General features: G+C 42.3%; 1 protein-coding gene across 2 annotated transcripts in view; it reads left to right on the top strand.

Annotated features, from left to right (window-relative positions):
• LOC112230099 (inactive phospholipase D5-like) overlaps positions 1 to 13,100 on the top strand; it is a 21,641-nt gene extending 8,541 nt beyond the window's left edge. Inside the window, exons 1-10 of one of the 2 annotated variants that reach the window (XM_042310948.1) lie at positions 120 to 524; positions 4,177 to 4,313; positions 4,598 to 4,781; positions 5,045 to 5,153; positions 6,125 to 6,252; positions 6,903 to 7,100; positions 8,279 to 8,430; positions 10,382 to 10,547; positions 10,881 to 10,971; positions 11,215 to 13,100. In XM_042310948.1, coding sequence (XP_042166882.1) covers positions 486 to 524; positions 4,177 to 4,313; positions 4,598 to 4,781; positions 5,045 to 5,153; positions 6,125 to 6,252; positions 6,903 to 7,100; positions 8,279 to 8,430; positions 10,382 to 10,547; positions 10,881 to 10,971; positions 11,215 to 11,444 — 1,434 coding nt within the window. In that variant the 5' untranslated portion in view covers positions 120 to 485 and the 3' untranslated portion in view covers positions 11,445 to 13,100. Of the gene's footprint in view, positions 1 to 119; positions 525 to 4,176; positions 4,314 to 4,597; positions 4,782 to 5,044; positions 5,154 to 6,124; positions 6,253 to 6,902; positions 7,101 to 8,278; positions 8,431 to 10,381; positions 10,548 to 10,880; positions 10,972 to 11,214 lie in introns of those variants that run through there. The other variant, XM_042310946.1, reaches the window with a different exon arrangement.
• Positions 13,101 to 13,337: the final 237 nt, after the last annotated feature.

Genomic DNA, 13,337 nt, shown 5'->3' with positions numbered 1-13,337 from the left:
AGGGAGGGAGGAGGCTCAGCTTGGAGAGAGCTTTCACATTGGATGTTTGGACTGAAGGGGTGGGCACAGTCCTGTTCCTACTCTATCTCTCCCTCTGCTTCTGTCAGTGTGGAGGGGAGTAGAGAGAGCACACACACACATCCAAACACACACATCCCAACACACACACATCGAAACACACACACTTTCACACTATCACTGTGGACAGAGTAGAAGAACGCACAAAGGAAGAGCCAGAGAGGAAGTGGAGAGACCATGTCAGGGCTTACCGGGACAGACCTCGGACTACACCACGCATCACACACACTGTCGGGACCAGAGCAACAGCATTATGAGGACAAGGGGACACTGTGAGGACAGGGTCATAGTTATGGTTTACGAGGACAGGGTCATGGTTTACTAGGTCACTGAGACTGGATAATGTCTAATGTGATTAACCATTAGTTGACCGTTAGTTGACCAGGTGTGTGAAGTTTAAAGGACTCATGGCAGCACCAACTACACAGCCACAGGAGCCTATGAAGGTGAGTTTACCAATGATGTATTCGTTCATCACCTTCCTTTTTTATTCTTTAGAATGATTTATGTACATTATTATTCATTATATTGTACAGAATTGGGTGTTAATGTCCTTACAGAACATACTGGCTCATTTCAGCTGAGTAACTTTTCTCGCTGAGATTTTAATGCTTGATCATAATGAGATTTGATTGGTTGATTATAATATCCAGAAGAGTAGGCTTTACTTGTAATTAGTTGCATACAGATACAATTGGTCACCAAGAATAGTGTTTTTTAAATTATATAATTAAATAACATTTTGCTGTGGAATTAAAAATGATACCAGAAAATGTCATTCTGGGTTTATGCCGGGATAGTGTCTGACAGGTCTGGCTTGTATTTATTGCGGATGAATTTCCCCATGGGTATTAACACCAGCGAAACGTGGCGAGGTCCTTGACTCCGCTAAATTAATTGAAGGGAGGAGCGGTTCCCTCGTTCCCTTGGCGCGACAGACAAAGTGCATCCGGGCTGTTTCTCCTTCGTTCCGCATGAGCGCTCGCGACAGACAGAGAGGAGAGTAGATGATGGCCCGGGTTTGAAATCGACTTGACAATATTTTTCTATGTGGACTGGCCATTCTCAACATGTTATAGCTGAGGAGTGACACTTTTTGTTTCACTAGCTGTCAAAAGTTGTATTGTTTTTTTCTGACTTCGACCAGTCTTTGTTTTGCTTCACTGGCAAAAGTTTCATAGGTTGTGAATGATGGTAAATGTCTGACTACTTGAAGTTTTAAAAAGCTGCTGGAAAAAAGGGGGAAATTTGCATTGCTCCTTCACCCAAAGGCACCTAAACAAGCTGACAAAGGGGCCAGAGAGGGATGGTGATGAAAATACAAAATCTAGCTGTCAGAAGTTTTATTGGTTGTAATGGTGGCAAATTCTTGACTACATAGAATCTTAAAAAACTACAGTCGTGGAAGAAGGGTTGAGGGCAAAGCTCCCTCACCCAAAGACAGTAGACAAGCTGGCAGGGGCCAAGGGAGGATGTTGATTCAAATACAAAATGGGAGAAGAAAAGAGAGAAAGAGAATACATAATGTGATGGTGACAGTCACACACAGCGCAACACTGATACAGGCGCCGTCAACAGTCGTGCCAAAGGGCCAAACAACCGAGAGAATCAGATTGGCCCTCAATTAAAGCTACATACATCCAACCCACTAGGAGAAGAACATTTTCATCTTTACTGTCCCCCAAGGGGATGTGTCTTCACAATACTGTTGTATAAAATAGATACTTACACTCAGGGGCGCAACTTTCACTGGGGCATGTCCCCCCCAAACATTCTGCGTTTGCATTTTTGTCCTCCCAGTTTTATCATTGGAATGTGATTACAAAACGAGGCAGCGGCGTACTTTAGGACGATGCAGACGCCTCCGAGTAGGCTGTTTAGAGTGTTTATCGGATTGGGTCAAAAAAAAAGATGATACAAAATCAATTATAATAATGATGTCCCCCCCACTTCTGAAACCAAAGTTGCACCCCTTATACTATTAAACATATAATGTACATCTACTACATCTACTAACAGACAAAAAAAGACCCCCAAAAGTAGTACACGGTCTCAATACAGCAAAGTAGCCGGGTTAAGGTTGAGCAAAATCCTTTCAGCTCTGATGCGCCTGAACAATTCAGGCGGGCGTAGGGCAGCTGTAGAAAAGCCCTACATACCTAAGCCCCTGTTCTTTTACTTCAATAGAACAGTGTTTTCCTTCTTTCTTTCCTTTAAACATAGTTTTTCTGTGAATCAAATTTGCCTTCATTTTGGTTTGGAATTGTAAGGTTCTGTATTTATTTTCTTAGTCAACCTCGTGTTCTGTTTCTTCGTGTTCTTGAACGTGGCCCTGTCTTTAATTTTTGTTCATTGATTTCACCTGTGTTTGTTTCTCACCTGGTCTCATCAGCTCCTTATTTAGTTCAGTTCATTCTGTTTGTGCCTTTGTGAGGTATTGTTTGTTCTGACTCTACTAAGTGTGTTCCTAGCTCGTTTGTGAGAACCAGTTATAGCCTTCAGTCCTATTTTTGTTGCTCCGGCCTTTTTATGACCATTGCCTGCCTTTGACCGCGATTCCTGCCTTCGACGAAGGCAAAATAAACACCTGCCGTGCTCTGTGCGGGAATCTACACCTTTTCTCCCTGAGTATTCATTACAGGAAGACTGTTCCACTTCACTTGTCCCCTCAGCTTCTTCTTAGCATAAAGTAGGATTTGAGAGATATTGGCCGTGTGTGTGTGTTGATCCCCAGGGAAAAGGAATCCATGGACCAAACGCACATTTCATCAATGACTTGTGATCCCTCCATCCTCATTCAAAACTGACCATATAGTACAAGACCCCTACAGATGTAGGATCTTCATTTGATCACCCTTTGTGGCTGTGAATTTTTAGGACTACTGTATAAGTTCCATTTAGCAAGGCAAGCTCCATCAGACACAGGTCAAGTATTTTAAATGATTTCAACTCAAGAGGAACCAATTTGCCAAGTGTCGTGACTATCAAAGAAATGGGGCTTGGTTCAGCTGTCCTCAAGTCAAAATGTGACACTATATAAAAATTGTAATAGTTTGTTTTTAAATGCCATGCAATGGAGCGTTATAACAGCCTCTCCAACTTAAACTCAAGTGTTCCACTGCAGCATATACTGTATCGTGTGTTGGAGGATGGCAGGATCTCTAGAATAGGACATCCACCATCAATATTCAATATATTACCATTAGACCGTAAGCTAGCATCGTCCATTCTCAGCCCATTCATTTGGAATGCCTGGAGCTAGCCACCGGAGGATTGCAGCCGAGGAAATGTGCTTCGCTGCCTCCAATGAGAATTGATTACTTCCACTGTCCGGCTCAGACGCACTCAATGCCTGCTTTAAATATGGACCATACCTTCCTTTGTCACATCTGGTGTCTGACTGCACAGTCCAATGACGTTATATTTGGGTTATCGATTCGTTAAATCCTGACTGCTATTCAAATGTATTGATGATTGATATACAAATCTAATGAAGGATGATTTTCTTGTTGTGTAACACCTAAGACCTAATGGACTTGTCAATAGTTCATCAAGTCAGTTTTGCTTCTTGGCTGAGATTAGTCCTAGTCAGGAAAGAAGAGATTGAGGTGCATTTAATAAATCCATTGAGGTTCCTTTCAAAAACGGTTCGTTGTCAGTTTTGCTCCCTTGGCTGCATTTCTATTAGTCATAGTCTGGGATGTAAACAAATTACAAGGGGACAGATTGAGAGGTGCATTTATGGGTTGATGTGGATCATGTTCTTTAGGGCATACGTTTTAAATGATTTTACAATGGAAAACAAGTATTTGTGTTAGCTATTGGATAACTCCAGGGTCGTATTCATTAGGGCACACCATATCTAAGTATTTTGCAACAGAAAACAAAAATGACCCTTTCTCATTGGACAAGTCCAGGGTGTCCATCCATGTTTCAGTCTGTTTGCTGCCTAATGAACACAACCCTGATTTGATGTGTTGTGTTTGTCTCTTTGTCTTTCGGTCCCGACAGAAGTCCACTTTAGTCATCCATATTTCATTCTATTTTCTTCCGTTTGGTGTCTAATGATCATGATGTGTGTTCCTCCCTGTCTTCCAGTCTCAGCAGAAGTGCATAGCCATCTTTGCTCTGCTGTGCTGCTTTGCTGTGCTGGTGGCTCTCACCTTCTCCGCGGTAGACGTCTGGGGGGAGGACGAGGACGGAATCACAGAAGAGAACTGTAACAGACACTGTCGGTAAGAGGTACAGGAACTATAATAGAGGAACCCAGAACCAAATACTTGCGCTAGCTAAATGAAAGTCATTACAAAGGTCCAAAACAGTCAGCAGGGCTACCTATCTGTAACAAGTACATCTATAGTAATAGCCTACAACATTGTCATATTGACAGGAGTCAAAATCTTCCAAGGCCCTAAGATGCTATCATAAACATAGGTCTTAGATGTCTGCATCATCGATTTCAGAGATCTGAAATGATGTACATGATTTTTATGATTAAAACTGTATGCTTTCTCATCAGCATTGTCCTTGTGGAGAACATTCCGGAGGACCTCCCCCTTTCCGTAGATAGTACAACCCACGTGCCCCTCTCCACAGGTCTCAACAGCCTGTTGGACCAGGCCAAGCACTCAGTGGAGGTGGTATCTCCCGTCTGGAACCTCAACTCATGGGACCAAGAGACATGGCCCAACTCTGGCAAACAGGTATCATGTAACAATAATGCCACTTCTTCATCTTATTCTACTTCTTCTTCTTCTTCATCATCATATATCGCAAACTATAAAACTATGGACCGTTCTACAAATGTTCTACTTTGGCAAAGTGCTGTTCCATTATATCAGCATTGCGCCCAGCAGCAGAAATTGATACTAAGCCACACAAAACCTGCAACAGTCTTTGGATAAGGACATTCACAGAGCAGAGGGAATAATAACAGTCATACTGTACATATCCTTTTATGTCTCAGGGCCAGCTCCTGTTCCAGAAACTGCTCAACCTCAAGACTCGGGAGGTTAAATTGAAGATTGCCAGCAGTCTCACAGACTCTGCTGAACTGCAGAAACTAACAGAGCATGGTCAGTGACACTTCATTCATATCACTCCACATAATATATAAAAACAGCAATGTATTATTCATTGATGGCCTATAGTACTGTGTGTGCCCAATTATGCATACAGATGTAAGAGCTGAATTGAATAACTATTTTGTTGTTGAGAATTTTCCTGCAGAGCAGAAATGCAAACTTGTAGTGCATTTGTGTTTTTAAAAGGCTTCTAAAATTGATAATTTCCACATTGAAAATTTAGACTTGATTTGCCCTAACAAAAAATATATCAACCCCTACAAAAATGTCCATTAATTATAATCCACATAATAATTCAAATTTCCTCTTGCTGCAGGATTATTTTCCTGCTGTAGCAAACGTCCTCAAATTTAGACCCTACATCTGTAGGCTACACTGTCTCATATTTATCTTAAGGAAAGCAGATACAGCACTTTATATAACATTTTGTCATATCCATGGTATACTGTCTGATATACTACCGCTGTCAGCCAATCAGCATTTAGGGCTCGAACCACCCAGTTTATACAACATTTTATACAACATCCATCACAGTATGAGCTCCACTCTCACTCCTTGAGCTCTCCGGCAAACTTGAGTCCACAAGGTCAAACAACATGAATGTGCAAATGGATCCAACTTAACTGCTTCCTTGTCAAATTGCCTCCTGCCTCCAAGGCTGCCTGTACGTCTTTCTGTCAGCCACAGGCCACATTGGCCTTTCTTCTCGAATGTGGCCGTGATTTAAGGGGCCAATAGAAACAGGGCTTTAGAAGCCTAAATGTTTGTCTGGAGGTTGTGCCCTTCAGCAAGGTACTTCACTGCTCCCTTCTATACGTCTCCTGGGGTTCTACACTGAGGCCGTCCCTGTGCTTCCAATCCCTTGGAGTTGGGCTGATTAAGCAAAAAGACCCATTTCCATTCTCTCCAAGAAAATGGACAATAAAGTATTCTTCTTCCCTGACTTCATTTTCCCCCTGCAGGTGCCGAGGTTCGCTTTGTGAATATGTCAGCTCTGACCAGAGGCGGACTGCACTCCAATTTCTGGGTTGTTGATAGGAAGCATGTGTTCATTGGCAGTGCCAGCATGGACTGGCGATCACTGTCCAAGGTACCAGTTCTAGACTAGGGTTTCCCAAACTCGGTCCTGGGTCCCCCCTGGGTGAATGTTTTGGTTTTTGCCCTAGCACCACACAGCTGATTAAAATAGCCAACTCATCATCAACCTTTGATTATTTGAATCCGCTGTGTGGTGTTAGGGCACATACCAAAACGTGCACCCAGGGTGGGCCCCAGGACCGGGTTTGGCAAACCCTGATCTAGTCCATTAGTGATTAGAGAAGTGATTACCTGGCACTTTCATGCCATAATGCCAGCTGGTGGTAGAACTCCCATTGAATGTAATTAACATATTGGCCAATGAGGAGTCAACACACACACACACACACAGTGCAAGACAACAGAAATCTACACACTCTAGCAGAAATGTCAGCAGAGAACAGAAATTTCTCAAGGTCCTGTACATGCAATAATGAGCTGTCAGCAGTCTTTGTCAGCTGAAATAAACAGGTATATAGTCCACAAACACTGAAACAAACAATGTGTTCATCAGACAAGTATTCACTTATAGTGCATATAACTAGTCTGTTTGAGGAGTCTCTCAGCCGCCCAGTCAACATACTCATTCTCTCTTTAATAACCAGACTGTCAACCACATTGCCTCCTCCTCTCCCTCCGTCTCTTCCCTGCATCTCTCCACAGAGGAAGGAGTTGGGGGTGGTGGTTTATAACTGCAGCTGTCTGGCTATAGACCTCCATAGGGTCTTCTCCTTTTACTGGCAGCTCCAGTACAGAGACTACGTCCCTTCTATCTGGTCTAAGAGAGTCACGGCCCTCTACGGCAAGGACAACCCCGTAACGCTGTACCTCAATGATACAGAGGTTACCGCTTATGTGTCGGTGAGGATTCTTTGTAATGTACTGTGTATCACATAGAGCAGATTAGTGGAGGCTGGTGGAGGGAGGAATCGGAGGACGGGCTGCGTTCCATTTCTTCCATCCCAGGCATTACAATGAGCCTGTCCTCCGATGTATAGTGACACCAGCCACCACTGGTCTACAAACCATAACATTGTCTTGCTATAGGAGTTTTGGAGTTATGTTTTTCACTCTTGTTGAAATGGAGTAGAATAACCCTTACTAACCCTAATCCTAATTTACCCTAATTTACCCTAACCATAGCCCTAACTAACCCTAACCAATCCTAACGTACCCGGATGCTAACTAATCCTAATTTACCCTAACCCTAACCAACCCTAACTAACCCTAACCCTAACTAACTTTAAATAACCCTAACTAAGCCTAAATAACCCTAACTAACCCTAATCCTAACCATAACTACCCCTAAGCAGTTTTACTACACATATTATTACTTGACCATGCAGCTGATATTTACAAAATGTTCTTGTACCCTAGAATGTCCTGGACTAGATGGACAAAACATTATGACACCCATAACAGATTGCTTTATCAATTATTAAACCGACACCCACCCGGGTGATTAATCATGTAAATGTTACGCAGAGAAACAAATGAAACGTCTCCGTTCGACGCGCCAGCGTCTAATTTGACAGTAATGAATCTCTCCATCCCCCTAGGGATGATGTGTTGATCAGCTACAGAGAACACATTCATCATCATAACAGGAAGTAATGATGGTACGGCGTCCTACTGTGATGCTGCTGTTGGCAAAACCTTGCCCTCCTCCTCTGCCTCCGCTCCCCTCAGCTCACTTCTGACAATGACGCATGTTGGGGTTATGTCCGTCCTCGTTTCGACCCGCTACTCCCCCCCTACGTCTCAGACTATATTAAGTATTGAGACTGCTTAAAATGTAGGAAATGGGAAATTGGAAAATCTTTGTTTTGAAAGTGTGAAATATAGGCTAAAAGGGGGCTTTGGCTGTCACATAGAAGGCAGTAATTAAGTGAAGCTATGAAATGCTGAAGCTCTACTTATTGAAATAGTTGACCCTCTTTAATATAACCTGCATTCAAAACAAGTCAAATTGAATCATTTGAATGTGTGTTCTCATCTTAATTATGATTCCTTTCTTGGTTCCTTCCTTCCCTCCTCAGACCTCTCCTGACCTCTTCTGTCCTAAGGATCGGGCCAAGGACATAGATGTCATACAGCATGTGATGCAGGAGGCCAAGTTGTTCATCTACATCTCTGTCACAGACTACCTTCCCCTACTCACCAGAAGGTCTGGAGGGTCTTTAGTTTCAAGGTGATGCTTCCCAATATCCGATAATGAGCCTATGCATCTTTTCACAATGTGCTCATTATAGTTGGACCAATGACATAATATACAGTGCCTTGCGAAAGTATTCGGCCCCCTTGAACTTTGCGACCTTTTGCCACATTTCAGGCTTCAAACATAAAGATATAAAATTGTATTTTTTTGTGAAGAATCAACAACAAGTGGGACACAATCATGAAGTGGAACGACATTTATTGGATATTTCAAACTTTTTTAACAAATCAAAAACTGAAAAATTGGGCGTGCAAAATTATTCAGCCCCCTTAAGTTAATACTTTGTAGCGCCACCTTTTGCTGCGATTACAGCTGTAAGTCGCTTGGGGTATGTCTCTATCAGTTTTGCACATCGAGAGACTGAAATTTTTTCCCATTCCTCCTTGCAAAACAGCTCGAGCTCAGTGAGGTTGGATGGAGAGCATTTGTGAACAGCAGTTTTCAGTTCTTTCCACAGATTCTCGATTGGATTCAGCTCTGGACTTTGACTTGGCCATTCTAACACCTGGATATGTTTATTTTTGAACCATTCCATTGTAGATTTTGCTTTATGTTTTGGATCATTGTCTTGTTGGAAGACAAATCTCCGTCCCAGTCTCAGGTCTTTTGCAGACTCCATCAGGTTTTCTTCCAGAATGGTCCTGTATTTGGCTCCATCCATCTTCCCATCAATTTTAACCATCTTCCCTGTCCCTGCTGAAGAAAAGCAGGCCCAAACCATGATGCTGCCACCACCATGTTTGACAGTGGGGATGGTGTGTTCAGGGTGATGAGCTGTGTTGCTTTTACGCCAAACATAACGTTTTGCATTGTTGCCAAAAGTTCAATTTTGGTTTCATCTGACCAGAGCACCTTCTTCCACATGTTTGGTGTGTCTCCCAGGTGGCTTGTGGCAAACTTTAAACAACACTTTTTATGGATATCTTTAAGAAATGGCTTTCTTCTTGCCACTCTTCCATAAAGGCCAGATTTGTGCAATATACGACTGATTGTTGTCCTATGGACAGAGTCTCCCACCTCAGCTGTAGATCTCTGCAGTTCATCCAGAGTGATCATGGGCCTCTTGGCTGCATCTCTGATCAGTCTTCTCCTTGTATGAGCTGAAAGTTTAGAGGGACGGCCAGGTCTTGGTAGATTTGCAGTGGTCTGATACTCCTTCCATTTCAATATTATCGCTTGCACAGTGCTCCTTGGGATGTTTAAAGCTTGGGAAATCTTTTTCTATCCAAATCCGGCTTTAAACTTCTTCACAACAGTATCTCGGACCTGCCTGGTGTGTTCCTCATTCTTCATGATGCTCTCTGCGCTTTTAACGGACCTCTGAGACTATCACAGTGCAGGTGCATTTATACGGAGACTTGATTACACACAGGTGGATTGTATTTATCATCATTAGTCATTTAGGTCAACATTGGATCATTCAGAGATCCTCACTGAACTTCTGGAGAGAGTTTGCTGCACTGAAAGTAAAGGGGCTGAATAATTTTGCACGCCCAATTTTTCAGTTTTTGATTTGTTAAAAAAGTTTGAAATATCCAATAAATGTCGGTCCACTTCATGATTGTGTCCCACTTGTTGTTGATTCTTCACAAAAAAATACAGTCAAATATCTTTATGTTGGAAGCCTGAAATGTGGCAAAAGTTTGCAAAGTTCAAGGGGGCCGAATACTTTCGCAAGGCACTGTATGTCATACAAGCTGTAGCTATACCTTCTACAATCTGAGCTCAGCCGTAGTTTGCATCCGTGCCTTGATTTATGAATTTGAGAGCCCAAACCCTCCGCTTTGTAGCAAACCAAGTGGCAGGGGTGCCATTGGCTGAAACACATATGAAGGATTGTGGCTCAAAGGGTTCTTCTAACACCCAGTGGTCCTCTGCTGTGCATCTCATTTCCTGTGACTTTGTGACCCTTCCATCGACACAGATACTGGTCTCCTATCGATGAGATGATACGTGAGGCTGTGGTCCTGCGAGGGGTCAAAGTTCGCATGCTCATTAGTTTCTGGAAGCAGACCCACCCGCTCACCTTTAACTTCGTGATGTCCCTCGAGTCACTGTGCATGGAGCTGGCCAACTGCTCCCTAGAAGTGGTGAGTGAAGGAAAAGAAAGACTGTGAAAGGCCTATTAAAGAGATGTACTGTATATTACACTCTGAAATACCACGTACTGTAGCTGGTTTTGCACAATCAAGGGTGTGGGTGACTTCATCTCGACATTAGAGTACTTTTGACTACTTCTAAAACTTCTAAAAACGTTGATGTTGGACTGTAATATTCCTTTCAGAATAAAGTGGCTCAGGAATTCAGATGTATGATGGTTCATAGAGTTTTAAAGCAACTTGAAGCCGTACAGTGCACTAGCATTGCCTCTATTACGGTGGATATCAATTTGGTTTTATGACTTTAATCTTCTATTCCTGCAGAAGTTTTTTAGCAGGAGGGAGCAGATGGCTAATAGTCAACCAGGAATCAACCACAATAAGTACATGGTGACCGACAGTGCTGTGTACATAGGTCAGTGATCCAGATGTCACTGGGAATCTACTGTATCATTGATTATACAGTTATTTATACGGAGAAGACATATTATCCTTTACTCTTAACCCCCCCCATACACACACACACACACACACACATTTTGGAGATTAGCAAAGGGTCAACCACAATTCAGCACTCCCTAGAGCTAGTTTGGAATGCAGTACCTTGCTCAGGGCACAATGGTATGATATCTGATGTGCGTTGCCTCTATTTCCTCAGGTAGTCACGACTGGGTGGGGAGTGAGTTTGTCTATAACGCTGGGACCGGACTCGTCATCAAACCAACACAAACTCTCAAGGAGAGGGGCGCCACAATCCTGGAACAGGTGAAGGCTGTATTCGAGAGAGACTGGCATTCGCGCTACGCTAAAACCCTCCAGGCCAGTAATAGGACTCCAGAGGGTAGCAAATACAGCAACCTCCACAACAACCAGAGGTCAAGAGTCTGACGGATAACAAGGAGAGCAAAGAGACCTGGAATGAGTCTAACGACCCCTGTTAATAAACTATCAGCACAACTTTCCCTTTAACTTGTCATGAAACAAGGGTGTATTCACTAGGAACTAAACGGACGCAAACAGGCCGAAAGTGGGTGGGACCGAATTAAAAATGTCCAATATGAAACTCTCGTTTTCATGGGCAAAAATGTTTCTGTTGCAAAACGTTTTGCTGCGGTTTGCTGTGGTGCGTACTAATGAATGCACCCCATGTTTGATGACGGCCAAATATGGATTACCCCGAAGATGCACAAATCTGGTTATGTGGACCATTATATGCACTGTTATAAGCATGAGCAGCATGGAGGCCGAACAAAAACGACTATTCTAATGGTGTCATTTCTTTCAGGACCTCTACATTTACACACACTGAAGTATATATGCATTTTGTATTGTCTGATTATGCATTCAGTTTGACAAGAATACCTCAGTATTTTAACCTTTTCTAATAATCTATATAACCACTAAAAAAATCATAGTAAACATAAAATGCTTTGCCTTAATTATATTTCACATGCTTACATGGAGACGACCTCTCTTTCTAGACTTATTGTCATATAAACAAATACAATACAATATAACTGGTAGGATGTTACCTGTGTGCAATTGCATTGCATGGCATGCCTTTTGCCTTTTGGGGGAACTGCCAAAATGCCCCCCTTCCTTCTCAGTACACACAAGCTCAAGGACAAGAGGCTAATTTAACCTAGAACAGAAGAATATCATTATACAGAAGCCAGTAGGCCTATGTAAGTTGGAATGATTCATTAACATACATGGAATGTACACTATATTTATTATATATTTATGATACAGTTTCGTCTTGTTGATCCATAATATAATGTGAACTTATTTTATACTTGACTGTAATAAAAACGATACCTCGTCCTTATTTCCACTGTTCTGAAACAATTCCAACTGGAAGTAGCAGAAGAAACAAAGGATATAATGGGGGGGGGGGGACGACAGTTAACTTCATGCCTAAAATCTATGTTTTATAATGCTATTCTACACATTTTGTCATGAGACTATGAGAAAATGTTGCAGTTTTAAAGTAAATTGCCTACTATTTACACATTTTGCCATGAGGCTGAGAAAGAATTTAGCAGTTTATAGATAATTTCCTGCAATTTTACAGATTTTGCTATCATACGCTCCTACCCCCCAACAAGAAAAAGTTGTGTTATAATAATTTGGTTGGCGGCCCCCTGGAGATCGGGGCCCAGGGCACGTGCCTTGCGTTCGTGCCGGGCACCACATGAAGCAACATCAGGAGTGTGGTAGTACTTATTTTGAACACATGATGGTGCTATAGTATTATATTGGATATCAAATGGCTCTGGGTTGTCACTGTGTAAATGAATTCAATGAGAGATGAGAATTACTTTTTCATGTTCAGTTAGTTGTATCTTCACCGCAAAGTTTGATATCAACATTTTTAGTAAGTTTTATTATAGACTATTCATGTTGAAATTACAGCCTAGGCTTAATCGTGTTGTAAATTGTTATAAACATGTAATGGGGCCTATCGTTTGATAGTTTTTTTGTTTGGATTTGGATTGCGGTTTATGTATCCCCTCAACTTGCATTATAAAATGTTTTGCACTTTTTCTGTCCAAATTGTATTTTGTTATAAGGGATAGCCTTTATGTAGCCTATGGTGGTGATATGGAATGGGAAACGTGCTTTCCATTCCTGCTTCTTCTAGTGAAGAGTTGCGTGGCTTTAGCATTACCCCTCTGTTGTTTATGGTCGCTTTGTGATGAAAAAGGACCTGCCTCCTCCCAGCGATGAGGAGATGGAGAAGGTGGGGTGGGCGGGTGGGTGCCGTTGTCATGGCAACAG

This window comes from Oncorhynchus tshawytscha, linkage group LG32 (genome assembly GCF_018296145.1).
Source record: "Oncorhynchus tshawytscha isolate Ot180627B linkage group LG32, Otsh_v2.0, whole genome shotgun sequence".
Taxonomy (NCBI): Eukaryota; Metazoa; Chordata; class Actinopteri; order Salmoniformes; family Salmonidae; genus Oncorhynchus; species Oncorhynchus tshawytscha.
This window is presented reverse-complemented; position numbering and strand designations above follow the sequence as displayed.